This window comes from Asterias rubens, chromosome 18 (genome assembly GCF_902459465.1).
Source record: "Asterias rubens chromosome 18, eAstRub1.3, whole genome shotgun sequence".
Taxonomy (NCBI): Eukaryota; Metazoa; Echinodermata; class Asteroidea; order Forcipulatida; family Asteriidae; genus Asterias; species Asterias rubens.
In genome coordinates, this window is record NC_047079.1 from 2,663,829 (window position 1) to 2,688,274 (window position 24,446).

At 38.9% G+C, this 24,446-nt stretch overlaps 2 protein-coding genes across 2 annotated transcripts; one reads left to right on the forward strand and one right to left on the reverse strand.

Moving 5' to 3' along the window:
- Nucleotides 1-4,066: 4,066 nt before the first annotated feature.
- Nucleotides 4,067-16,643, reverse strand: LOC117302316 (EF-hand domain-containing protein D2-like). Its single transcript, XM_033786211.1, has 4 exons — nt 16,372-16,643; nt 9,158-9,305; nt 7,250-7,384; nt 4,067-4,679 (listed from the first exon to the last, which is right to left on the reverse strand). The coding sequence occupies exons 1-4, from the start codon at nt 16,530-16,532 to the stop codon at nt 4,545-4,547; spliced, it is 579 nt and encodes a 192-aa protein (XP_033642102.1). The 5' UTR covers nt 16,533-16,643; the 3' UTR covers nt 4,067-4,544.
- Nucleotides 16,644-18,039: 1,396 nt separating this feature from the next.
- LOC117302592 lies at nt 18,040-22,805 on the forward strand. Its single transcript, XM_033786568.1, has 5 exons — nt 18,040-18,117; nt 18,878-19,044; nt 20,464-21,305; nt 21,839-22,116; nt 22,385-22,805. Exons 2-5 carry the CDS (start codon nt 18,918-18,920, stop codon nt 22,803-22,805), a joined length of 1,668 nt encoding a protein of 555 aa, XP_033642459.1. The 5' UTR covers nt 18,040-18,117; nt 18,878-18,917.
- Nucleotides 22,806-24,446: the final 1,641 nt, after the last annotated feature.

Here is a 24,446-nt window from a genome sequence, read left to right on the forward strand (position 1 = left end):
TCAGATGCTTGAGTTCGAAATCTAAATTTTGAGGTCTCGAAATCAAGTTCGTGGAAAATTACTCTTTTCTCGAAAGCTACATTACTTCAGAGGGAGCCGTTTCTCACAATGTTTCATAAAATCGACCTCTCCCCATTACTCGTTACCAAGAATACAGTAAGCCCTACTATTGTCAATGGATGCGAATTTAAAATAATATTTGTATTTACTCACATCCCTGGGGGACTCCACCCTACAAGCTTGCTTTTGGGAGTCCTCCACCACTTAATCTATTGTGTATCTTTACTACTCTATGTTATATCTTGTCATCTGAAATGATTGAGTGGAAATAAAAACTAAAACTGAAACTAATACGTCCAGCCTCTCAAATGTGTACTTTCATTCCAGCTTATCGAGATCGTGACTTTCTTTCTCAAAAACAAAATCGTTTTTTTTTTTGTGTAGGCTGTTTTGAACACGTTCTTGTATCCGGTTTAAAAATTGCCGCGAATTATGACACACATTTGTGTTGCATCTGCTCAGCATAGAACTCAACGGAGACTTTGTCCCCCATGCTGTACTGTGTATGTACAAACTTCTTCTGATAGCGCCCCCTTTCGAATCCTCCTTAATATCCAGCCTACTTCGTAAAAAATATCCGTAAAATTTACGGCACTATACCTGGCAGCCAGGGTGCCAGGTAAAGTGCCATAAGTTTCCTGGTGGAAGGTTTGTAAACTACCCCTTCGAGGCGCAATTCCAAAACTCCCACTGTGAAGTTAACGGCACTATACCTGGCACCCAGGTAGTGCCGTAAATGTTACGGATATTTTTTGTTATTTTCCCATGTATTAATGGTGGACAGAATCTCCGGCGGACCGAATTCCCTGGGACACCCAGACAGGACAGCCCAAATTGGAAGGCTCCACCCATTTTGATGAAGGTTGAGGTAGGTTATACATTACTTTAACACCAAGGTTCAGGGTAACCATATTATTATGCAAACAACCAAAATGAACACTAACTTCAAAACAATAAAAATGTTTTCATTTTGTTTTATTCCATTGTATATTATATAATTGCAAAATAAAAGTGGAAGATGTCAAACAAGGTTTGATTTGATGGTGAATGATAAAAAAAACACCCACAAATTAAGTCTGTATACCACAGAGTTAAATTTTGTCTTTGTACAATTTCCTTATGAAACAAAACAAAACCCGAGACTGGCATGGTTACAACGTTACAGCAGCAGCACTAACAAAAAGTTATTTTGGCTGGAGCGTTTACACTTCAGTGACAACAGAGGGCTCACATCACGGTTTCAGTCCTGGTTGAAGTAGTCTTTCGCCAAGGCTTCGCAGCTACACAGCTGTCTAAAGCATGGAGGTAGAGCAACGAAGTCTTGGCGAAATTCTAGTTAGTACGAGTCAGCAATTCCTTTCGCACATCCACAAATAATAGCAACATAAATTTGTTATTACAATGAAGGCTAAACACATGATTATTTTCATACAAACTCCACTAAAAAAAAAAACCTGTAAAAAACTAACAAAATTAACATTTGAACCAAACTGTGGCACATTATAATCACTATGTTTTGTGGTGGATTTCACAGAGTTAAGACTAGAGATAGGACGCATGACTTAGGACTACCCGTAAGTTTTTGATAACTCCTTAAAGAGTCCTAGGACTAGTCATAAGTTAGACCTATCTTTGTGAAATCAACCCTGATTATCAGACATGTAAAAACTTGCTCCATTTGTCAAAACAATTCCAGCAGAGCCCCTTTACAAATATTTCTGATACAAATGATACATAACAAAATTTAGATTAGCATATTATTTAAAATTGATAAAACATGCACCTACGTACAGTTTAATAATAGAAATATTTACACACAGTTAATCTAATAATATAATCCATTGATACATAATGTTTTACATCTAGGTTGGTTTGTCTCTTTAGCTGAAAGAATTTCTGTAAAAATGTGTATTTGGAATAAGGTACAACATTGATTAACTGACTAAAATATTCCAAAAGTTACCTGTAATTGTAATTATAAATGACCAGCACTGTACTTAGTTGCAAGAGAAGCTTCTAATTCACAGAAAATACAGAAAAAAAAAAAATCAAAATTTTTGAAATAATTATGTCAAAATTAGGAAAAACAATAGTTTTATTATGTCCTAGGTTTGACACAAGAGGGAAACTGTGGTGAACAAGGACATTAAAATATAAGTTGTATCACGGTGTAAACAAGAATTAAGCAGTGAAAAGTTGTAGATGATATAATTTTTAATAATTAAAAACAGCTTAATGATCTTTCATACTCCTACTGTCTGACCATTCAATATCAACCACTGTGGTTGTGAATGATTAATAAAACTATGCCAGTGTGCAATATGATATCATGTGGTGATTGCATCTACACAGTACACAGTCAACCCTCTTACTGTCTGACCATTCAATATCATCCACTGTGGTTGTGAATGATTAATAAAACTATGCCAGTGTGCAATATGATATCATGTGGTGATTGCATCTACACAGTACACAGTCAACCCTCTTACTGTCTGACCATTCAATATCATCCACTGTGGTTTTGAATAGCTGTGCAATATCATGTAGCGAATGCGTCAAAGCAGTACACCGACACACAAAGTTCTGTCCTTTCTGTGCACAGTTATACCACCATTCACAACCTGTGGGTTAGACAACATAAAGTAACACCAACAGTAGGAGGGTTAAAAATGTTCTTTCTTAATACCATTGTTGTACCTTCTATTTGTAGCAACCACAACTTTTTTCTCTCCGAAGTTGAGAAGAAATTGTTTGAAACGGCAAACATTTAGAAAATAAGGTTTGGTCAGTTATATTTTTCCTAATTTTAAAGTTTCCTTACAATAAATTTCTTGAATTTAAACATAACCATAATATGTCCACCTGAAACAGGTTATGTAATTTAGTAAAAGTAGTAAAAAATAGTCACACAAGATACATGTACACTTTTAATGTAATAAAAACTGGTGGGTTACAGTAAGTAAATACATAGGCAGTACAAAGCCTGCTTTCTCAAGATGTTTAAAACTAATGGTTAAAAAGCGCGCGGCAAAGCAAGTCAGAAAAATAAATGATTTTCTTTAAGTTTGACAAGAAAGAGATGGAAACCTCAAGGTTTAAAAAAAAGAAGACATAAATGCTGTTAAATTACAAGATAAAAGTTGTAGTTTAATGGCGGAGGAATGTTTGGCCACATTAACTTTTAAGTATCGCCCTCTTTCAATTTTAAGCAAGTAAGTGGACATCCTTGTAATTAATTATAATAATAGATCATTTGATTACAATTTATAGCTGCATCGTTAGTGACAAGACTTGGGCAAGTGCAAGCTACATCTATCAAATCTAAAAACAACACCACCCGTACCCATGGCCATAAAATGGTGTGTTTCTACAAGCAATAGTGTTGAACTAGTGTTGCTACATGAAATTTCCTATTCTATTTAGTGGTCACAATACATTACGAATTATACTCAAGGAGTCACCCGCTACAATTTGAAGATGAGGCGTCCATGGAAGCAAGTCTATGCCGAGTGATGATGATCCTTTTTGGATCGCAAGAATGTTTGGCACACTGGCAGAAAATGGCGGCTATGAGGAATGAGTGGCGCTGTTCAATATTGCGTGTGTGCTAAAGGGTTAAGCACAAAGATTAGCTAAGCACAACCAAATTATGCTTACCAGAATAAGGTTACCAGCTAAAAAACCATGTCGCATATATAATTTGTGACTGGTATCTTGGTTATTTCGTCTAAGCAGAAAACCTTTCAACAATACGTTTCTGCTTAAGCGGCTCTATGAAATTGAACCCAGGTGTGTATTCAGGTCGACAGATGCCATGAACCAGGGAAGATGACTGGTAACAGTTGCTTTCCCCAAACAAGGAACTACTTATAATTCAACTAATGGGCAAAGTTATGTACACATTACACAGGGTAATGCATAAGTAAGTCATGAACCACTCACTTCCAAGATCCTTTTGTCACATTTTTTAACTGATGAATACCCCCCCCCCCCCCCCCCCCCCCCCCCCAACAAAAACATAATACAAAATCTTTAACTTTTCAAGAAAAAAGTATCACCCAAAAAAGACCACGGAATACCATTTTTGAAAGTAACTTTGATGAGAAATTATTTTTAAACTCGTTCTGAACATTGAAATTGTTTAAATCCTAATCCCCCCCCCAACCAATTCATCAAAATCCAACAGCTTTTTGTGTTTTATTCTGTTCGGACCAAGGACTGCGCTAGTAAACCGATCAAGCTTCGCATGGAATCAGGCATCTTCCACCTTAATCAGAATCACCTTAATTTGGGTCTATCGTGTCACCACATGGTGTTGGTTGGATCTTTCTTAGACTGAAAAGGTATTTAGTAAATCCCTCCAGTGAGAAGAGATACGGTAAGAAGTAAAGCATTTAAAGATACAAAATATGACCTGAAGAAAGAGAGCGATTTGTTTTGGCAGCACTTAATGGACTTATATAAAATCACCCTGATTGTTAGCTCTAGACTTTGAAGGCGGCTTGTTTGGCTTTGAACTCTGCTCTCCTCTTCTTTTTTTCTTCTTCTTCCTGTTTCTTCTCCTCTTGCTCTTGTCTGATCTCATTCTCAAACTTCATGACTTGCGTCTGCTCGTTGATCTGTATGCATCAAGAAGAAGCAAAATGATAACGTCATGTCTTAATAAAAATTGGGGGGGGGGCCCTAACGATCCTTACTCGCAGCTAAGAGCTGAATTGCGAAGGACGTGGCTACAACTTGTTCGAGAAGCAGGCATGCAAGGGCGCCTTTGGCTGCCAGCCACATCAACCCATTATGACCTCGGAGCACAGCCAAATATACATGTAGAAAGTGTTTGAATTTTCCCCAGGGAGGAAAACCGGATGGTTTGGAAAACCCTTGTGGCACAGCAGAGAACCAACGCACAACTCAACTCATATGGCCCTGGCCGGGAATCGATCCGGGGTCACCCTGGTGAGAGGCGAGCGCGTTACGCAAAAGCCAACCATGCCACCCCCCCCCCCCCCCAAAAAAAAACCACCCTAATTGCATCAGGGATAAAGAAAGTTATTTTAGTTTCTTTCAACAATACTCTCACACTAATGTTTGATAAGAACCATGTTTTTGCAGGGAAAGAACAAATTCACTGGGTACTCGGTTAGGATTTCAACCCATAAGGATTATCGCGAATAGCAAAATATCAAGAGACGGCGCTGCTGTTGGACCCACAAAGAGATATAGGCCATGCCTGCGCACGTTGTGCATGATAACATACATCACGGTCGTCAAATGCCCCCTCTGCCCACCCATAATGCATTGCGGTTCTGAATCGCGATAAACCTTATGATCTGCATTCCAGGACCGGTGTTTTTACTGGTAGACCACTGAGAGGGCTCATTGGTGACAGGCCAGTTTGAATCCTTTAATTAGCAGCAGGTACTACGTAGTACTACCAAGTTATTGTTAAGTGGTTCAGACGCCTACTCTTGAAGGAGGGGATTGAGAGTTCTAATCCCAGCCAAAAAATCTGTGGATTTTTTTCCTGAAGGACTTCGAAAACAAAAGTTATTATGTAATGCCATTCTTACCAACATTTCCTTTCTTAAAGGAACACGTTGCCTTGGATCGGTCGAGTTGGTCTTTGAAAGGCGTTTGTAACCGTTTTTAATAAAATGCATATGGGTAGAAAGATGTTGTAAAAGTAGAAGACAATGATCCACACAAACACGCCTCGAAATTGCACGGTTTTCCTTTTACCTCATCGACTACCACGGTCGGCAATTTATGGTCAAATTTTGACCCCCATAAATGCCCGACGCTGTTAGTTCGCAAAGTAAAAGGAAAACCACGCTATTTCGAGGCAAATTTGTGTGGATCATTGTATTCTACTTTTAAAACATCTTTCCAACCATATGCATTTTATAACATACGGTTGCAAACGGTTTTTATAGACCAACTCGTCCGATCCAAGGCAACGTGTTCCTTTAAATGTCATTACAGACCAGGACCCAATTTCATGGCTCAGCTTACTGCAAAATGCGCACTTACGACCACCATTCATAGCTTACATGCAAGTGCCGAATTTCTGCGCTAGCTATAAATGAGTAATGTCTAGTAATGTGGAGTACGCACATGAACAAGCAAAAATTCCCTGCTAACCTATGAAATACGCTTGATGTAAGCGCAGAATTCCCTCCTTCCATATGTGCAGATTATTTGCTTACGTTAAAGCAGAGCCAGGAAATTGAACCCATGTCATTGCCTCTGTGCCCCATGAAATGGAAGTTTACAATTTCCTCACATAGAAATAATGCCCTCTAGCAAGTAGAAAACAACTTGAGATGCACTTGCCCTTTCACAAACGAGAGCATCTGGCACACCATTAATACACTCAAGTTCAAAGATTTAAAGGTCAGTCGGTCAAATTCCACAGTCTGCAACTACATTCACTGAATATTCATAGAGGTCATACACTGATGACACACTAGTGTAAAGGAAGATGATCAGCCACCTCACCAAATCTGTGCATAATTCACGAGTTCAATGCATAATTCATGAGTTCAACAGTTGAAAGGTCAGCCAGATAAAAAAGTGTTGAGGAAGTGGGTAGTATTACCCAGTACTTCCTCTGGATAAGTCATCTTGAGGAGATGGTGGAAGAATGTTGGAGAGCAAGGCTCACTGACAGGAAAGGGAAAGGACAAGGGCCAAGAGACTTATTTTTAAGCCGAGTAAGAGTAGATCAGGGTCAGATATTAGGTCAGGAAAAGGAGGGATACAAAATGAGCAGCTGTGCCTTCTGCCAATGCGGAACCATCAACATTATTGGCAAGAATACACATCCCCATAGGACCATGGACACTTTGTATAAGCCTTTTCCTATCACACGTTTTTTTAGCTGGGGTCTAAAACTCAGGCCATCAACTAATTTAAGTTCCTTTTGGTTGGTAAGCAGTTTGTAACAGCTAATTTATTCTTCAGCTTTACAAGACAAAACCTCAAACAAACTCAGCAAACTTCATCCATCTGCATGAACTTCTGTCACACTGATCTTCAGTGTATGCTAAACCCAGGTGTTAACATGAAATTAGAGATTTTTTGTTGAAATTGACATGTAAAGCCTATATGATTATCATGAGCCCTGACTGCATTTTTGGGACAGTATTGATTAGAAGTGAGAGCTGAGATTAATCAGAACATAAGGACCAACCTTAGCTTCGAAGAAGTCCTTCGCACCCCCTACGCCTTCCTTGTCAACATCTATTTCTGTTAACCTGGCCAACGCACTGAGTCCACTGTCTGTATCCAGCTCACCCGCCGCTGCCTTGCGGAAAATCAGCAAAAACTGCAAAGTAAAAACACTTCAAATTATTTGGAAAGTTGCATGGTTGCGGTTTAGTGAGATGTAAGTAGTTTGTCGTGACACATGTACAGCTGACTCTTGAATAACAAGATTGCTGGAACTAGCCAACTTACCTCTTTATGTAAAGCGCTTAGAGAATTAAGTGTTAGTTATTAGGCGCTATATAAATCTAAAGTTATTATTATTATTACAGGAACGTTGATTATAAGAGGACAGTAAGACAAAGAAGTTACACAAAGCAGAAATGAGATTCCAAACTAACGAATGAAGAATGTGGACGTGTCCTGGCCCAAGGGGTTAAGAGCACTGAATCCAAACTCTGGTGTTTCTGATCAGCAGAGTGTGGGTTCGAGTTCCAGTCGTGACACCTGTGTCCTTAAAGACACTGGACACTATTGGTAATTGTCAAAGACCAGTCTTCTCACTTGGTGTATCTCAACATATGCATAAAATAATAAACCTGTGAACATTTGAGCTTGATTGGTCGTTGGAGTTGCGAGATAACTATGAAATAAAAAACACCCTTGTCACACGAAGTTGTGTGTTTTCAGATGCTTGATTTCGAGACCTCAGAGACCTAACTTGAGGTCTCGAAATCAAATTTGTGGCAAATTACTTCTTTATCGAAAACTACGTCACTTCAGACGGAGCAGTTTCTCACAGTGTTTTATACCATCAACCTCTCCCCATTACTCGTTACCAAGTGAGGTTTTATGCTAATAATTATTTTGAGTAATTACCAATAGTGTCCACTGCCTTTTAGCAAGGCACTTAACTATTGCTTCGTTCTTCGGAGTGGACAGAAAGCAGTTGGTCCCTTGTGTTGTGTAACACATGTAAAAGAATCCAGTGCACTTATCGAAAAGAGAAGGGGGTTTGCCCCGGTGCTCCTGGCTGTGGCTGCTGAATGCACCGTAGCACATTGTAAACCCTTAATTGGGTCTCAGAATTCATAACTTCAATAACCTACCTTTCTGTAAACATAAATACACTAAGCGTTCCTTGAGTTCCTTGTTGGTGATACGCGCACTATATAAGACTTCGATATTATTATTACTCATCTGTATAAGCAGAAACCATGATCTTCTTAACAGTGCTCTTTACAATGAAAGACTTACACCCGGTTTAAATAGATCAGGAGGGACTCTGAGTCGACCCAATTCAATTTGGGTTTTATACAAGCAAACTTAACATAACATTTACATTAGGTTCGGCTCATGACAAGATCAACGACTAAAACCAAGGCGCTCCAGAGTCGTCGACGGACTGCAACAAGCGATCTTTCGACTTCCAGTCGCTTCTTAGGCCGAGTAAAAAAAGAAATATGTTTAGCGTCCGGGTTTCTCAAAAAAAGGAAGGAGGGGCTTTTTATTTTTTATTTCAAGATGGCCGACATTCTTTTTAAAATGTCAAATATCCATTGTTTTTTCTACTGCTTAAACAAACAATACATAATTGAAACATTTTGGTCAAGACATTCAGACAAGACATACAGATTGTTTTAGCTGAGATCGTTTAAAATAACCCTTTTTTTTCATAAATTTAAAGAAAATAAAAGAAAAAAAAAAGAAACAAAAGGAGGCGGCCTCTAAAAAGGAAGCGAGCGGGACGCTGAACATGTTTCTTTCTTTACTCGGCCTAACTGTTTCAGACGTCAACATTTTCATGTAATTAACTCAGAGTGTGCCTGTCTGAAAAGGGTGTAACACTGCTCTCAAAACTTTAAGGAACTTGAAACAACGACTTGAAGATTACCTCTCTGTATGATATTCTATTATCGAGATCTTCGTCTACTTCTTTGATCATGTCTTTAAGTGCCATGTGCGTCTGGGGAGCTCCCAGTGCTTCCATCATTAACTTTAACTCCATCAATTCTATGTAGTGATTGTTGTCGGTGTCATATCTACAGAGAAGGAAAAAAAAGAGAAGTACAAAGAACAGGATTAGGCAGGTTTTCCCTATTCTTCCAGTCAGCTCCGTCCATTCCTCCTTGGACAGAAGTCTTAGGCAGTCAAACCCAGCTGTGCTGTGTAGACGCTTGCCTACTGTCTTGGGAATAAGGGAAACCTGTCCTCGCCAGACGTCTATACCAGGTTCCTTGTACCTTAATCCCTCAGTCCTCTAAAATAAAATAAATTGAGTATAGTATCTGCAACTTGTACAAAATCTATTTGCACACGTGTGCAGGCAAAACCGATGAGTGCAGCATGCAATTTTACCCATCGCGAAACGGGGTCCAAGGACGAGACAGGAATATAAAACTTCCAGATTTATTTAACAGATATATATGCCAACATTATATAAAGGGCATTCATAAATACCTCAGACAGTTTCGCTATTCCTATTGGTGGAGAGCGCGTCACGTGGGGGTGTCTAAACGGTTAATAATGAGCCGCTGGAGCTCTGTTATATAACCGGTTGTTTTTCGAATACTACATGCTAGTCTTGGTGCAAGACGTTTCTCGGGCGATTCGGGCGCTGTCGTTGAGTTGGCCGCACTGTGTGTGAAAGGAAAACGAGAACGACTTGCACCAAGACTACGCGCATGAATGGATCCGAAAACTGTCGTCTCAGTCATAACAATTAAATGCAACACACGGACGTACAGAGCTCAAGCAAAGAGTTTCATACCCCGCATTATAAACCAAAAGGCATTTATGAATTGGAATAAAAGAGTAGTGACTCGTTCTTAAACTGCAGTTTAAAACATTGCAGGGTCCTGGCCGTGGATAAAGGCACTGCCATGGCCCTGCCGGTTTTTAACGGCAGTTTAAGAACCCTCTCATTCCCTTATAAAAACCTTGCAGGGTTAAGGCGTTGCAATAAAGGGCAAATCATTCTATTAGGTCCTTTATCACATGGCCATGACCCTGCAGGTTTTAAACGATTGTTCAAGGCATGTCCCACTCTTCTATTTCCTTAATAATAATAAATACCAAACCCTACATGTATTTAAATGAATTATTTTTGTATCTTTGGATCCCTCACCTGTGCCTATACACATCTTCCCTTCCCACTATCCCAACACTCAAATCCCAACTGAGTGATGACTCAGTTTGAATCCTGCAACTATTTTCATCACACACAATGTGCAGCTACACACAACGAGCCTTCTGTTAAAATCAAGAAGACAAGAGATAAACACAGAAGAAACACAGGTTCTTTCAATAGCATCTAATGTAACCCAATGAGGACTGCCAACACCACATGGAAAACACAAAGTCTAATCCCTGCTGAGTGATGACTCAGTTTGAATCCCCAATCCCTCGCTGCTTAAACACCAACTGTCATCCTAATTCAGTCATTGACAAGGCAATTATATCGGCCAATGTAGACCTGCCGTCTTCAAGTCTGGTTCCTTGTGTACAAACTAAGCATCCCAAGGGTTTCTTGTCAAACTGAAAATGAAACCTGACAATTTTCCCCCGAGCCTCATTTTGGTTTAGTGTACTGTGTTACCTGAAAAAAAAACAAGGTGACCGCATTTGGCTGAAGGTCGTGTTTTCCTTAGGAAAGAACATCAAATTGAAATAAAATCCGGCCTTACATACATAAATTATAACACCCCAATCTAAGGTATGTTGTTCATACTGAACGCTCTTAACTATTCATTAGAGTTTGTCACATTGTAAGACACTGCTCTAGAGTTGCAAAGTTTGTGGGTTCGAATCCACCCCGAGTATTATGCCTATGATTGTTTTTTTTTTTCACAGAACTCAGGAAAGTACTGAGTATACAGTGCTAACACACATTGGTGTACATGTATGGGTAAAACCGACATTAATACTCTTTATCCCCGATGCAAATTTCCATCTATTCAAAAACTATTAACGTTCTGTCCGAGCAGGATGACACATGTATAATAAGCAATGAAATGACTTCTTTAAAAAAACAATATAAAACCGTCCTGCTTGTTGCGATGTGGAGTTTAAAAGCTTTACTGCAATGATTTTAAATGAATGACATAAAAAAAATCAAACTTTCACACTTGGTTTTCTCACATTTTCTGCCTTCTGCCATGCAAACAATGAATTGTAACACTTCAACAACACTTAGTAACAATCAAACTACATTATAAAACAGGTATACTAAAAAGCTGTCAAAATACAAGTAAACTACAGTTACGCTCATTAAAATATAATAAAATTGTTTATTTGGTCTAGCACCTCTCTGTCCAAACTGCCCTGTAGGTAGGACAGACAAGACAATGTGTACCAATAGGAGACTTTCCAACGCTAGGTGGCAGCAGACATACCGGGTAAATTTCCATTGTTTACGTAGTTCTGAACATGCGCATAATTCTGAGAACAATGGATTTACCCGGTAAGTCTGCTGCCCTCTATCGTCCCAGAAAGTCTCCCATTAACATTGTGTATCAGTGACTTGTACAATTAAAAGCCAGTGATGACCACCTGGGTCTTGATTGATGAGTCACATCATCAGCTCTCATGGTAGGGGAATCCAATGGTAAACCAACCTCTCTTTGTCTGTTGGTTGTCTCTTGGTTGTCTAAAGATATGGTTCAGCAAATACTGTGAAACCGAACAGCTATCAAGTTGCAGTCTCCATGTAGGATGATGTTCTCCATCAGGAATTTTGTGTCGACTTCAATTTTATTCAATTCATTTAAAAACAACATTTATTTCCACATCATCATCAAGAAGGAAAAAAAGTATCAATACATGTAGGCCAAAAAAGTAATAATGTTAAGGCACTTTCAAAAGAATTTGGCTTGTTAAGGTACACCAACTAAATAAAAATACAACAACAGCCTTTAGAGTAACACAAATAACAAAAATAGTGTGTGTTTATAGTCCACAAAGTCCCTAACAACAGTAGTACATGTACATGTACATGAAAGTTGAGATACATAACTTGGGTAAGTATAAGTCAATGAGGGGGGGTGAGAAATATTGTTAAGCAGGTCTGAAACTTGATGGGGCAGCTTCCCTTGGTCAGTTCCCCTTGTTGTTTTATAACTGAATATTTATATGCTAATTTGGGGTTGAACATCTAAAAAACAATTGTCTAGCCCACCATTCTACCGACTGAGCTACGTATCTTTACCTGCATGTATATTGTCAGTGTCTCCTTAAGTAAAATAGGCTGCTTTTATGCTGCAAATGGCATAGAAAAAAACTTATTATAACAAAAGAAGTTAGAGCTACATGTAACTCCTCTACATACATTGTTTTTTTAAGAGATTATTCTAGAGAAATACATTTAGATCCAAGGTTCAATGTCCCTTTACCTCCATGGTAATCAAGAGTGAATAATGGGGTCCTTCAAGTTCCATTGATACTATTGACTCATAGAATTCCCCAGATTCCTCAGGTTTGATTTTCTGGGAATTTGCTAAATGATGACAGTACACATGCCTAGCAATTATTCATAACAACCGAAACACTGTTTCACAATGGAATGAGAAAATAGTTCCTACATAAAATCGTACATTATAGTTGTGTATACCCTTCTAGTTATCTAATGAAGACTATGTTTCCTCTTCTTTGCTCTATGGTTTCATCCATTTATGCACACTAGTTTATGTGGTTTGCATTTTGCAAAGGGCACCCCTGCACAATGCGCATCAACCATTTCCGCCATTTTGGGAGTCAATTCAATGGTATATATTTTGACTCCCAAAATGGCTGACAGGATTTATAGTGCGTGATATCCTTCCTGCATGGTGTACCGGGTACGTGTAAATTTGCTGCATGTCAGGGCCCAATTTCATAAACCCTGTAAGCATACAAACTAAGCAAAGACAAATCTTGCTGAACAGAAACTGGTACCACCAGCCAAAATTCTTTAAAGTTTACTTTAAATTCCTTAAACGTTTTCTTACCAACAACATGTTCTAAGCAGTATTTTTCTGCTTACCAGCTTTATGAAATGGGGACAGGTAATATGTAGTGAATCCTAGAACATGCGCTTGCTGTAAGATTAGTAATCCAAAAGGACCAGACAATAGTTTCAGTTTGGTTTCAGGATGCTGAGGCTGATACAACCCTTTATCTTATCATTATCACTGGAGTGCTATCCAATAATGTCAACACCCATAGTGGGCCTATCAACAGTGTCATACAAACAGACTGTACTGATAAGGGAAATCCTGGTGCTTGGTCCAACCTTGGTGGTTGGTATACAGTTCTGCATGAAGGTAGTAGAAATATGGTGTATTGAGCAATCGAAGGACAATCATGGTTAGAAATGTGTACATAATAGTAACCATCAATACCCCAAGGTGTTTGCCAAAGGTACACAAGCCTCAGGCATTCTTAATTCAACCATAGAGAAAGGCCAATGTTCACTGTACCTACATGTACCAGTTTTAGTCAAGGATGTTCGGATTAAAACTATGGAGCAACAGAACATGGGGACAATCATTACAAAGGGAAGAATGCGAGATCAAATTTGATCAGTGTCGTTCATTGGGTTTTCATTTAAGTTAAACTATGTTTATTCTTCATTTTCTATTTTCAAATGTTTCCATTTTGTGTAGGCGCCTTGATCGGTTTTCTGGAGAAGTGCGCATTATAAATCCATATTATTATTATTATTTAGACTTTAGACTGAACATGTTTTGCACATTGAATGCAAAACTGAATAGCAAATCATGACTCTTCAGTACCTTCTGTTCGAGCATTTTCCACTCCTATAAGGCTACCAACAAGGTCATTCCAGCTTTTCAATAGGCCCTACGTGTTGCTGTTTAAATTATTGTAAACTCTAAACTAGACGGAAACATTAACTTCCTGGTAGGAACAGTTCATAATAAAATGAGCTCATTGTTCCAAACAGGAAGTTGAATGTAATATAAACTGGGATGGGATGCTTTCTGTAGATCCTGCCTGGTGCCAGATGTTGATCAACACACTAGAGGAAGGAAAATACAAAACTACAACAATCCAAAAATGGGGAATACAATCATGAACAAACAAAAAACATCCATTCTCTGATGGGTTTCTCTGAATGGTCCAAGGACAAGTTTTCATGTGTTGTCAGTTTAAATAATGAAATAATAGGCCTACAGTCAACACCAGCAATAACACTGGTGGTTTAGGACCTATTAATAAGATGTACAGCCACTCCACAAATAATCGCCAGTACGTCTGTTTAGTATCAATCGGGTTTGAAACGAATAAATACATTTAAAAAAAGTTTGAAATACCTTCTTTTGCCCAACAAGGCATAGACCTCTAATCATGTAGACAAGTTACATGTAGGTCACATTTAAACAAAAGTTTCATGCTGTATCTGAGTTGGTACAATCTAAAAAATAGATGCTGAATCTGATGGTCTATTTTGTCACTCATTTTTGTATACATTTTTCTATTTTGGCAATAAAAAAGGAGCCACTTGATCCAGCACTCAACTCACACCCATAAATCATGTTAATAATAATTGTAATTAATTTAAAATCTGCACACAGACTGTACATTTGGGAAACCATGCACAGAGGCCTACCTCCTGAATGATTTAATTTAATCAAATTAATATTAAACCGTAATGTGACACTGAGTCTGACCGATTGTGGTTTAATTTGAAGAATATGACATTATTAAAAAATAAATTATTACAGGTTATTTGATATGACTCTTTACCATTTTGATATTTAGAAATTAGACCTAATGTCTAATTTCTAAATATCAAAATAATTGGAAGCTTAAAATTAAATTCATACCTCAGACAGTTTTGCTATTCCTATTGGTGGAGAACGCGTCACGTGGGTGTGTATAAACCTTTGTTTATGACCGGTAAAAAGTGTTAATTCATGGGCGTGACACGCGACCTTGCACCTGTTCTTATAAGACAGTTTCTTCATTCCTATTGGTCGAGAGCAACGGCTGAAACAGTTGTGCCACATCACTTCGTATCGGTAAAATTATCAAGAACCAGGCCTCGTTGGGATTAAACCACTAGTTGAAAACCTCTGCACCACACATTGATTTCCTTATTTACAAACAACTTGTTAAATGTTAACTGCAGTGCCGGGTTTAAATTTGACCACCTCCATATTTCTCCATCAATATTTAGTTACTGTACTACAGTACTAGTAAACTAATAGTCATTTTTAAATTCTTAATTAACAGGTCCAAGTAATTTGAAGGTCACTGTCAACTACTTCTAGAAACTATAAGGCTCCCCGGGCGTAGTTTCTAGAAGTAACTGTCGACGTATGTACGTGTAAGAACGTGGCTCACAAAATAGAGCTACATCTATAGGTGCAGGTACACAGTCCCACTTTTTGGGGTCCTACTACTTGCCGTCAACTCGCCGTCAACTCACTTGCGCCGTCAACTCGCCGTCAACTCCTCCAATATACAGTTAAAATCCACAAAAGAAGCATAGAACTGTAAAGTATCAGCTCAAAGAGAATTCGCGTATTTTTTAGGTCATATTTCGGAATAAAAAACTGAGTTTTTTTCTCGTGAACAAATTATCTCGAAGCAGCAAAACCGTCGGCCGCCATCTTGCTTTTTCACATTGATTAGTCTTGGCCCAAGGTGTCAATGATTGGTACTTTTTTTTTTATCAACACAAAGTCGTTTTTGTGAATGAATTTTTACCGAAAACCATGAGAAATATGTAGTTTAGCCCAGACTTAACACTTCCGTGCCCCTTTTATAGATTTTTCATGCAAATTTAATGAGTTGACGGCACGAAAATGAGTTGACGGCAAGTCGGCGAGTTGACGGCAAGTAGTAGGACCGCACTTTTTGAGGTTGTCAAGTTGGGGTGTGGAACGAACAATTCAGAAAGAGTGTTGTTGGGACACAAAAATTGTGAAGAGGATTTTTTTTTAATCATGGAAATAAAGTCCAATATTCATCACAAAGAGGTGTGTGAGTTGCATTTAAGCAAGTGACCAGTTAAACAATTGGGATTATTTCCTTATTTACTACCTCCAGCTTCGGCTTGATTGTATTGATCTAAATAAGAAAAACAAGAGGTTGTTCGTTACTTACTTCTTAAACATCTTTTCATATTGCTTGATTTCTTTCCGGCTAAACTCTTTGAACTCTGTGTACGGGTTGAAAACTAGCGTCCTTTTATTTACTTCGACCTCTTCTCCTTCATTTAATGCTTCCCTTCTCGCCAACTTGCCGGCTAATTCACTATCCGCCATGGTGAATCTTTAGGTGAAATTTAATGCTAGAATTAGGGTCCAAATTTAGGCAGCTCCTCTGCTAGTTTTTTACACACGGACGCGGCGGCGGCCGAAGAAGGAAATGAAATTTTGTTCCGTGTAAGATATTCACTGGTGTCGGCCACACAGTCTATTGACAATGTTGTAAGATGACGGATACCAGTCACTGAAAGATCAAAGGTTAAAAGACGATAAAAGACATTGATGTAGTAACTTTTGGAAGAACCGATTTATATAGTGGGTAAAATTGAAATGTTTCCCGCTAAATCACCATTTACAAATGGCGCTTCTTTTTTCTTATTATTTGGTAAGTACATCTTTGTATATTGTGTATTAATTTTTAACTATGAACACATTAAAGCAGCTTCGAGCTGTTAATGTTTTATAGAAACTAATATTTTAATTATAAATTACTCACCTCCGTAATTTGGAATCGTCCGCATAATCAATTGTTGTCATAAGCCAATTAAAATTAATCGGATTTTGCATGAAAGGAAAAAGTACAGGGCCGCTTATTCTTATCTAAAAACTTTAACTTCACGCGTCACCGTTGATTAGAAACCAACAAAAGTATTTCGGAACATTATTTTTTAATACATAATAATTGCCTGCGGGCGACTGTAACTTTTGCCGTGTGTCCGTTTGACATATTATTATTCTCTCAATACAGCAAAAAGGTGCATTAGACCCACCGACTGTATTATATACCGTTGTCACACATCGCTAAACGTAAAATTACCGTGAAAAATTGTTGTTGTTTTTTCTCAACAAGTAGACACTGCTGAATCTTTCACATGTGACAACTTTCTATTGTATCTTTCTTTGTAATTATTGGTTACCTATGAATCAGCATTGCGTTGACAAAAACAAGACGGCTCAAAAAGTATATTAAAGAGACTGTGGATTCAGCTAACTTTCACATATAAATCGTATCTTTCTAATTCTTGATATAATTTGTCTATAACATCAGCACTCCTTTGACAAAAACAAAACGGGATGACGCCACCCAGCCCTTTAAAATGAAATGGCCCTTCAACAAACAGACTTTGATTGTACTTGAGGTAGCCCTGCATGGGATGCTAAGCGTGGAGGCAGGATTAGAGTGAGTGTCGTGTGGTTATTAATACACCCGGGCCCCGTAATAATAGCGTATACCGTGGATCATAAAATAAAACCGCCATATTTCTTAGAATAGTACAATGAGTCAGATAAATTCCATCGATATCAAACTCGATGTCCAATGCTAATGACCTTCTGCTGATGCTCAGGTGTTTGGTTTTTACTATAATAGGCCTAGAGTAGAGTATGAAAAGTGGTGACTTTGAGCCGATTGCTGGTTTTACGAGTGCCGAACGCCTGAGTGGAAGGCTACGAAAGACGCTACATGGCAAATGAGGGCGCACTGTAACTTTTTGGAAGGGGACGTGGGGAAAGTCCCGATTTAAATCACAACCCTATTGCATGTGCACGCCTCGGGAAGGGAAATACCCAGTACCGTTCTCTGCATGCAATCGTCAGAAAACAACACAGCAGTACGTTCAGCTGCAAATCTCTTTAGAAACAGGTAAAACTACTAAAATACTCTTATTTTTCGGGGTAAAATTGGGAAGTTTTGCGTAGAAATTATCTTTATTTATAAAGCAGCAATTCAATTTGACGATAGCGGCGATGATGAAGACGATCGAACCGCAAATGTTTCGTTGGCGCGCCGACGCGTCCAACCATGGTTCAACCATGTCAATGTCCAACGAATGCCAAGAAAATGGTATTTTTGTGGAGTCAGACAAGAATTATTTCGAAGCAAACAAAAAAATTAAGTTTGCAGTTTTACAAATTTAATTGTATTTTATAAACATGTGTAGTTATTTTTTAACCGTGTTTGGTTCGATAAGGGATCGGGAACGTGTACCTTGGCCCCATAAATAGTGGTGACTACTGCTGGGGGAAAATAACGGTATAATAAAAATTTATCCTCCGGGAGAGAGAGATATGGATATAATTCTTTGCCAGTCCATCGTATTTTGCACTAATTATGGGGCTAGGTACTTGTTACTTCTAGACCTATGCGGATTCGTTTCGCTATCTTCTCCTGTAACGGGAACAAAACCGCATAGTTCTAGGAGTAGGTACTTATTGTTTACCTTTGCGGGTAATTACTTAAAAAATGTAGGGACAATAACAACTTAAAAGATGTTTTTTTTGTTTTAAAACATATACAACAGGTTTTTCCACACCCTTCACAACTCCTAGGACTAGTTCTAAGTTAAGACTATATCCATGTGAAATCGACCCTTGTCTCAGCTGAAATATTTATCTTTTTACAGATTTTCATTTGCAAATTAGCGTTATCCGTAGGACTTCATTATGGAAAAGCAGAAGCCTAGAACATCCTCCAAGACCAAAAGATCAAAACCCAAACAGGATGAAGTAGGAGGAGGTTCTACTAGAACTCGTCCAGCATCTCAGAGTCGGAGTGAACCCAACCAAGCAGGTAAATGTTTGAATCGTCCCTTTTTCCCCGCTTTCGCATAAAAATGTGCTGTCCCAAGGAACAATTTCATCCAGCAATTTTGCAGAGCAACAAAATAAAGAACATTAGTTTGTGCACACTGAATGCCATAACGTGTAGCAATTAATGTTGATTTTTGAGTAGCATCTGATATATTTTGTATAGCATTTTGCTATGCTCTCTGCTACACAAGCGAAATCGCTCGCTGTGTCCCCATGTCTCTCCAAACACCCACTTTCAAATGCCCTCCCCTTGAACCAACCCCTCCCCTTTTCCAGGCAGCTTTGGTTGTTCAGACTTCAGCCAAGCACCTGTTAAAGTCACTAAACACTATTGGTAATTACAAAAAAAATTGTTAGCAATAAAACTTTGTAACGAGCAATGGAGAGCTGTTAACAGTATCAAAAATGGTGAGAAACGGCTCCCTCTGAAGTAACATAGTTTTTGAGAAAGAAGTGATTTTTTTTACTAAAATGTTTGAATTAAATTCGAGACCTCAGCTGAGGTCTTGAAATCGAGGCATCCAAGCACACAACGTGTGCGACGAGGGTGTTTTTTCTTCATTTATTCTCTCGCAGCTTCGACGACCAGTTGAGCCCAAATTTTCACAGGTTCGTTGGTTTATGTGTTGGGATACACCAAGTGAGAATTCTGGTCTTTGACAATTACCAAACGTGTCAAGTGTAATTATTTAATTTTTGTAGTAACTTAATTTACTTTCCCAAATGATGTTTCTAATGGGGAAAATACGGTTACTTTATGCCATGTTGGGTTTATTTTGATTGCAGCAACCCAAATAAATATTGTTGCGTCTTAAAATGCTATTTTCTTGACTTTGATAGTGATCCATTCCAGGAGGATTATGACTGGTATGGACCTTTTATTTAGTGAGCTCTCTGGATGATACAATTTTGATTCTGTTTATAATCAAACCTTAAAGGAACTGGACATTTTCAAAAACCAGTCTTTTCACTCAACATGTCTCAACATATGCTTTAAAAGAACAAAATGTGAAAATTCAAGCTCAATTGGTCATCAAAGTTGCAAGGTAATAATGGAAGAAAAAATACCCTTGTTGCACAAGTTGTGTGCTTTAAGATGACTTGAAATCGGGACCCCAGTTGAGGTCTAAAATTCAGTTCAAATGTTTTAGTGAGAAATCACTTCCTCCTCGAAAACTACGTTACTTCAGACAGAGGTAGTCGTGTTTTTTTACAATGTTTATACTAATAACAGCTCCCAGTTGCTCGTTCCCAAGAAAGTTTTTATGCTAACAATCATTTTGAGTGTTTACCAATAGTGTCCATACCAGTGCCTTTAACTACAATCTTGACTGAAACTGAATTTAAAATGCTGAATTGTGGAAAATAATTACCTGCAATTCTTTTTTTACCTCGACAGGTGACTGCACTGCAACTAAAGAATCGAGTTCAGCAAAAACTCGCAAAGAAGGCAACGAAAAATACAAAATGGCCCTGCGGGATGGAATTCCACATCCGATCAAGTGTTCAAGGTTAGAAGATGCCATGAAGGCGTACATCCAAGCTGCCAACACTGCATTTGGACCTACCCGCTCAGTAGATTGGTCCTCCGCCATGAAAAATTATGGCATGGTGGAGAAGAGATTGGCCCAAGAATTCAAGAAGGAGGAAGAGATGGATCTTGATTCTAGTTTCATCAGGTCACTCAGCGCTTTCAAGGAGTCCTTGAAGAGCATGAATGAGGCCTTCCAACATGGCCTGTCTTGTCAGCCCTTGTCCTGGCGTCTCAAGATACAAGAGGAAATTGAAGAGACGTACCTGGAAATCTTGGAGATCGCCAATTTGTTTGATCTGAATCAGAAGTTCAAAGAGCTGTACCAGGTGGTAGAGTTGCTGCCATTGGGAGCTACCCAAGCCATGGCCAAGTTCCACATCGCTGATGCCCACTTCAAGGCGTCCATCCCTCTGATGGAAAGAGGGGACTACAGGAATTGCCTTCGCCATCTTCATGACATCCATCAACCCGTAGAAGATGCGCTGTCGATTTTTGCAAAGAGTAACGCCACCGCCCTTACTCTGGGTCTGAAAGATGACCTCCAGATTATGAAGCAGGACACCCTGTATCATTTGTCCACTGCCGAGTCTCTGCAAGCCCGAAAGTGCGGCGAGAAGATGTTGGCAGAGATGCTTGAGAATGACGAGGACTTGAACATGGACGTTGTGTGGGACATCGTCGACTGGTTTAAACAGGCCTCTCTGAAAGTGAGCTATAACTCTGTTTGTGAAATTTGTTTTAGGTTTTGTTGTATAAAAAGGTACCTTCTTTGTCATACAAAAAAAAACTCAGGCCAGATACTTCACGTAGGCAATGAAGGTTATTGCCACCGTGCCCCCTGGTCATTGCCTTGGTGCCCTTAAAATGCTCGAGAAGAAATTACCTCATAGGGCGCCTTTGCAAAAAGAAAAAATGCCTTGGTGCTATTGCCCTTTCAAAAATGAAACTTACAGGCCTGTAATAAACTCATCAGTAGAAATTTACAATTTCCTCATAAGGTGACCTTTACCAACGAGAAAATGCTGTGGTGCCCTTGTCCTTTCAAAAATGAGGCACAAAGGCCTGTAACCCATCAGGGTCCTAAAATTTGAACTGTAATAAACTCATCAGGTTCTAACATTTTGAAGGATAATACGTATATTTAGAGAGTTTGTGTCTTTATTTTCCTTGACGTCAACTCCATCTCTGTCATATCAAACATCTTTGAAAGTAAACACCTTGCATTTTGTTTTCATCGCAGGCTGCTGAGTTGGACTTGGAACAGGAGGCAGCAGCCTTGAGCTTTCTGGGCCTAGTCAACGAGAAGATTCTGTTTTTCACAGGGAAGACCAAAGGCTACTATAAGCGTTGTTTGGAGCTGGTGGATGCGGCTAAACCCAAGACCTTCCTTACAGAGACCTGGTATCAGCAGTGTGTTGCCGGATACCGCAAGATTCAGGATAAAGAACGGCAGAGGGATGAAGCTGCCAAGAGTCAGGAAAGGCAGAAGGTATTTATTTATTCTTCTAGCTTATGCCCGTCTTACTAATGGACCGATCAGGCCTGTCAATCAAACTGTGCGCGTTCACCCATTTGACCAATCACAGCAATGATTGTGGTCGGACAAACTCGGTGCCAATGAGAAGCCACTCAACTTGTAACTGCCATAGGGATCACACCCAAGTGTACACAACCTTGGAAGCGGCAGCAGAGGGATCACCTTGCAGAGGGGATGCAATTTGTTTTATATCACAGCTAGAGTCGATTTTTCTGTATTCAACTCAAAACTGCTTTGTGCTTATCACAGATTGGTGTGCTGTTCTTTATCCTCGTTGTACACATATTTGATATTAATGCCGGTCTCCTTTTTCACTCAGGTACTAGAAAACTTGACAGCTGAGATCTCAGCTCTCGAAGTGGCGAACACTTCAGCTGGCGAGCTCCTCGCTCACATCTACAAGCACCACGCACCAACTAAGGGTCGTAAGCTCACTGACGAACACCTCAAGGAGTTTTGTAAAAATGAGGAGGAACCTGTTTATTCATCGGAGAAAAAGAAAGCTAATAAAAAGATTCTTCTGAAAGCCTGTGCTGATTTTCATCCTGATAAGTTTTCTGCCACCACAGACGAGGATGAAACGGAGGAAGATCAAGAGGAGCGTAAAGTTCTCTCTGAAGAGATTATGAAAATGTTGATTCGTCATCATGAGCTGCTTAAGTTTACCTAAATTCTGCATGCAGGTCTGATACTTCTTCTGATACTTCTGGTCTGATACCTCTATGTTTACATTTCTACTGTAACTTTTGAAACAGCAATGGTGAGGGACGTTGTGGCAATTTGCCTAATTGAAGTATCAGGCCTGACGTTAAAGGAACACGTTGCCTTGGATCGGTCGAGTTGGTCTTTGAAAAGCATTTGTAACCGTTTGTTATAAAATGCATTTGATTGGAAAGATGTTTTAAAAGTAGAATACAATGATCCACACACATTTGCCTCGAAATTGCGTGGTTTTCCATTTAATTTGCAAACTAACAGGGTCGGCCATTTATGGAAGTCAAAAATTTGACTCCCATAAATGGCCGACCGTGTTTGTCGACGAAAACCACGCAATTTTGAGTGATACTTGTGTGGATCATTATATTCTACTTTTAAAATATCTTTCTAATCATATGCATTTTCAAACGCTTTTCAAAGACCAACTTGACCGATCCAAGGCAACGTGTTCCTTTAAGCAAGAATAAAAAGCCCATGATAGGGAGACAGTGTGTGAAGTGTTTGACTTGCTTAGTGTAGCAAGACTCTTGACTAAGACATAGTGGTACGCTGTGCCTATTGTATTCAAAGTATAAGATGAAGGGAATAGTAAAACAATATGAGTTGCTTGCTGTACATGTATCGCTTGAGTTATAATCTTTTAGTCATACATCTCAAGGGTGGACCACTGCCGTTTCATGCCGGTTCTGGGTTAGTTCTTAGTTCACAAATTGATTGAGGGTTGGCTAATTTTCTGCGACTATTTTCTGTGACTTCTTTACACTATTGTCAATTTTGATTCAGAAATAGGAACTTCATATAAACCCTTTTAATCTGATATCATAATTTGAAATAGCGCAAATGTAAAATTGAAAACCAAATTCCATTTTTCAGTAATTTTTTTTGACATACCTACACAATTTAGCACCAAAAAATAAGCATTTTTAACCATGGATATTTCTGAATGGCCCCTTAGTGGACTTGTTTTCACTCTCTGGTGCAATGCATCTTGTTGGTTTGAGAATGCAGCATTCACTTTTTAGTAATTGCTGTTTACGCTTTTACATTCCTACTGTCTGTCCATTCAATATGATCCAACTGGGCTGTGGTTTTAAAGGCAGTGCGCACTATTGGTGATTACTCAAAATAATTAATAGCATAAAACCTTACTTGGTAACGAGTAATGGGGAGAGGTTGATAGTATAAAACATTGCGAGAAACGACTCCCTCTGAAGTGACGTAGTTTTCGAGAAAGAAGTAATTTTCCACGAATTTGATTTTGAGACCTCAAGTTTAGAACTTGAGGTCTCGAAATCAAGCATCTGAAAGCACACAACTTCGTGTGACAAGGGTGTTTTTTTCTTTCATAGTTATCTCACAACTCCGACGATCGATCGCGCTCAAATTTTCACAGGTTTGTTATTTTATGCATATGTTGAGATACACCAAGTGAGAAGACTGGTCTTTGACAAATACCAATAGTGTCCACTGGCTTTAAATACAAGCCTTCAGTATGATGTTATACAAGAGTGTATATTCATTAATCCGTTTGTTTGGCATTATCATCCACTGTGGTGTTGAGGGAAAAAGAAACTATCCATCATTCTTAATTTAC

Excerpts from the sequence above, each read along its gene's own strand:
- LOC117302316 (XM_033786211.1), bottom strand. The coding sequence starts at position 16,532 with ATGGCGGATAGTGAATTAGCCGGCAAGTTGGCGAGAAGGGAAGCATTA. Across the intron at positions 7,385-9,157 it reads ATAGAATATCATACAGAGAG|TTTTTGCTGATTTTCCGCAA; the intron begins GTAATCTTCAAG and ends TTTACTTTGCAG. Across the intron at positions 4,680-7,249 it reads AGGACTTCTTCGAAGCTAAG|ATCAACGAGCAGACGCAAGT; the intron begins GTTGGTCCTTAT and ends TGATGCATACAG.
- LOC117302592 (XM_033786568.1), top strand. The coding sequence starts at position 18,918 with ATGGAAAAGCAGAAGCCTAGAACATCCTCCAAGACCAAAAGATCAAAA. Across the intron at positions 19,045-20,463 it reads GAGTGAACCCAACCAAGCAG|GTGACTGCACTGCAACTAAA; the intron begins GTAAATGTTTGA and ends TTACCTCGACAG. Across the intron at positions 21,306-21,838 it reads TTAAACAGGCCTCTCTGAAA|GCTGCTGAGTTGGACTTGGA; the intron begins GTGAGCTATAAC and ends TTTTCATCGCAG.